We start from the raw sequence: 3861 nt of genomic DNA, 5'->3' as shown, positions 1-3861 counted from the left end.
TACTTGCCGCCTCCGGGGGGCTTCCAGGCGCTGACCACTCTAGGGCCCCCCTTCGCCACGCTCCTTCCCACTCTGTTTTGTCCCCAGCGCGCGCCAGCGCCTCTCAGGCCTGCCTCCTGCTCTTGCACCTGCTCGCCTTCCCCAGGCACCGTGTGCCTGCACCTGCTCCCAGCCACCCCCATCCTGGTCGGGCCACCCGCGGGCTCCAGCGTACGGGTCTCAGGGCTTTCTCACCCTCGCCTGCACCCCGCTCCTTCCAAGCTCTGGGGAGGTGACAGCAGCCCCCAACACCGAGGGAAGTAGAGAGAAGACCGGAGCGGAGAGGAGAGGAAGGCTGGGAGTGTGTGTGTGTGTGTGTGTGAGCGCGCGCGCGTCTGTGTGTGGGAGAGGTTGTCTACTTCTTTTACAACTGGAACTAAGACTGTGTGCCCACTTCTAAGAAAAGTGGTCCGCACTGGGACTAAAGTGCTAGCGAAGTGTTGGCTAAAAATAGGCTGTCTCTTCACCGAGTGGCTGGAAATGAAGATAAGTGGGGCTTGTGCCAGCCCCTGAGGGCGTGTGTGTGTGTGTGTCTGTGTGTGTGTGTTGGGGTGAGGGGGATGTTCTGCAGCACATGCGCTGTGTGATCTTTGGCCCTGCCTCTCCGTCAATTGCCCCTTCCTCCTTTGATTGTGGCTAATGAAGAATAATAAATCCAGTGGCAAGGTTTACCAGTGGATCCGCCCAAGACCCAACTCACACTGAACTGGAGACAGGAGGGAGGAGGAAGATCCGGAGGAAGAGAAAAGAGGGTGGAGAGGAGTGTATGTCGGTGGTGGCGTTGGGGGAGTACAAGGGGGCCTGGGAAGAGGGGGGAGGAGTCGCATGCGCATAGGCGACCGAAGCCGGCTCCAAGGCTGTCCAATCCGCTGAGAGCTGTGAGAAAACGAGTGAGAGAAAGCCCTGCAGCCCTGTGGACCCTAGGTCTCTTCGGCTCCAGGCACCCGCCGGGCGAAGGGTCGCAGAGCCGAGCGCGTACCGCTACGCGTACCAGGCGGAAGCGCAGGGCAGCGGGGAGGATCCTGATCGGCGGCAGCGTCCGCTTCCTCCACTGTGGTCGCGAGCCAGGGATCAGGGTCACCTGAGCTGCAGGGAGGGGCAGGCTGAGTTGGGGGCGGAGGCCTGGAACTTAGCGGTAAGCAAGAGGCGGGGGAGGCAGCCAGGTAAGAGGCGTTCCTTGTAGTGGGAAAACCTCACCCGAGGCTTCCCTGGCCCGCAACTTTATTTAGGAGTTTCTTTTGCCGGCGAGGCAGAGTCGCGGCGGAAGAAGCAGGAGGGGCTGGAGGGCGGCTCTTAGGTAGGAACTGCCCCGCGACTGGAGTACAGACCTGGCCAGTAGGGTGGGGTTGAGTAGGGGCGCAACTGTAAGTGAGAGCTGCGGCCCGCCGGGTAGGGGCGGCGCCATCCGAGCGCGGTCGGGGGTAGGAAGCGGGGTGTGGAGGGCGCGGCGGGGGAGCGGGAGGCGGGTGTCAGGAGAGCAGAAAGGACCAAAGCCTGGAGGAGGCAACCTGGGAGCTGGGGGACGCTAGAATCCGAGGAGGAGAAACCGGCGCTTCCTGGCAGGGGAGGGCGGAGGCGCGCGAGAGGGAGGGAGGGCGGGGGGTGCGGGGGCAGGCGTGGGGAGAGGGGACTATAACTCCGAGGCCACGAAGCGCGGGGGCTGTTTCGGGCGCCCAGGTCTGCAGCCAGCGGCAAGCGGAGCCCAGCATCCGCTCAGATTGACCGCGGAGCCAGCGCAGGAGCGCGTAGTCGCGGCAAGGCGCGAAGAGCTTGGAGCAGCGGCGAGTGAGCGCAACTTTGCATCTCCCTTCCCCGCTCTCGCTCTCGCCCAGCACTTCTCGGGAGGGTCCCGGCCGCCGGGGCCAGTGAGTGCGCTACGGACAAACGCCCGGGCCGGAGGGGAAGATGATGATGATGTCCCTGAACAGCAAGCAGGCGTTCAGCATGCCTCACGGCGGCAGCCTGCACGTGGAGCCCAAGTACTCGGCATTGCACAGCGCCTCGCCCGGGTCCTCTGCACCCGCGGCGCCCTCCGCTAGTTCTCCTAGCAGCTCGAGCAATGCTGGCGGCGGTGGTGGCAGTGGCGGGGGCGGTGGAGGCCGGAGCAGCAGCTCCAGTAGCAGCGGCAGCAGCGGCGGCAGTGGCGGGGGCTCCGAGGCGATGCGGCGAGCGTGTCTTCCAACCCCACCGGTGCGTATTTCTGCATAATCACCGCTTAAAGGCACATTTTGACAGCCCCCTTTATCTGCTTGATGTTTTTTTCATGTCTGCACAGCAAATCACCCCACACCTCCAACCAGTTTTCCTCTCTCTCTCTTATGTATTCAGCGGGTCTTTCCTTTCATATTAATTTTTATGACCTGGAATGTTGCCTGTGCGCGTGTTACGTTGTGTTGTGTTTGCAGGTTCACTTTCCTCCTCCTCGTGATCTCTTGGCTTCTCTCCGTGGCTCCTCTCCTCCTCACCTGCTAGTTTCAGGATTATTATTATTATTATTATTATTATTATTATTATTATTATTATTAATTATTATTTTAACGTTCTGGGAATGTTGTAGGCGCGGCGGCGGTGTGGAGCGCTGGGCCGTTGCTTCCGGAGAGAGTGCGCACAATTCCCTGCTGAGAGTAATGTGTGCCTTTTACTTGCAATTGCAGAGCAATATATTCGGCGGGCTGGATGAGAGTCTGCTGGCCCGCGCCGAGGCTCTGGCGGCGGTGGATATCGTCTCCCAGAGCAAAAGCCACCACCATCACCCGCCCCACCACAGCCCCTTCAAGCCGGACGCCACTTACCACACCATGAATACCATCCCGTGTACGTCGGCTGCCTCCTCTTCGTCGGTGCCCATCTCGCACCCGTCTGCGCTGGCAAGCACGCACCACCACCACCATCACCACCACCATCACCACCATCAGCCGCATCAGGCACTTGAAGGCGAGCTGCTGGAGCATCTGAGTCCCGGGCTGGCTCTGGGTGCTATGGCGGGCCCCGACGGCGCCGTGGTGTCCACTCCAGCTCACGCGCCGCACATGGCTACCATGAACCCCATGCACCAAGCTGCGCTCAGCATGGCCCATGCACACGGGCTGCCCTCACATATGGGCTGCATGAGCGACGTGGACGCCGACCCCCGGGACCTGGAGGCATTCGCCGAGCGCTTCAAGCAGCGACGTATCAAGCTGGGGGTGACCCAGGCCGATGTGGGCTCCGCGCTAGCCAACCTCAAGATCCCCGGCGTGGGCTCGCTTAGCCAGAGCACCATCTGCAGGTTCGAGTCCCTCACGTTGTCTCACAACAATATGATCGCCCTCAAACCCATCCTGCAAGCGTGGCTAGAGGAGGCTGAGAAGTCTCACCGCGAGAAGCTCACCAAGCCGGAGCTCTTCAACGGCGCGGAGAAGAAGCGCAAGCGCACGTCCATTGCGGCGCCGGAGAAGCGCTCGCTCGAAGCCTACTTCGCCATCCAGCCGCGGCCCTCCTCCGAGAAGATCGCCGCCATCGCGGAGAAGCTGGACCTTAAGAAAAACGTGGTGCGCGTCTGGTTCTGCAACCAGAGGCAGAAACAGAAAAGAATGAAATATTCCGCGGGCATTTAGGAGACCCATGGCCTCTCCAGAGACAGGCCCCTCCTCACCTCTTTTTCTCTCTCTCTTTTGCCTCTTTTCTTTCCACTTTCCGCGATCAAAAACAAGTCCAGTGAATGTGAATCCAGAGAAAGCGAGGATTGGAGAGCGAGCGAACAAGCGAGCAACTGAGCCCAAGACCGGTGAGAATGTGAAAGGATTTCTCAAAGGAAAGAAAAACAAAAGAAGGGATTTGTCA

General features: G+C 60.7%; 1 protein-coding gene across 1 annotated transcript; it reads left to right on the top strand.

The window, feature by feature from the left end:
• Positions 1-1944: 1944 nt before the first annotated feature.
• On the top strand, positions 1945-3635 carry POU4F2 (POU class 4 homeobox 2). The gene is made up of 2 exons (XM_074374635.1): positions 1945-2229; positions 2694-3635. Exons 1-2 carry the CDS (start codon positions 1945-1947, stop codon positions 3633-3635), a joined length of 1227 nt encoding a protein of 408 aa, XP_074230736.1.
• Positions 3636-3861: the final 226 nt, after the last annotated feature.

The sequence above is a fragment of the Camelus bactrianus genome, chromosome 2, assembly GCF_048773025.1.
Source record: "Camelus bactrianus isolate YW-2024 breed Bactrian camel chromosome 2, ASM4877302v1, whole genome shotgun sequence".
Lineage (NCBI taxonomy): Eukaryota > Metazoa > Chordata > Mammalia > Artiodactyla > Camelidae > Camelus > Camelus bactrianus.
Note: the sequence above shows the minus strand (reverse complement) of the source record. Positions and strands in the feature narration are given on the sequence as shown.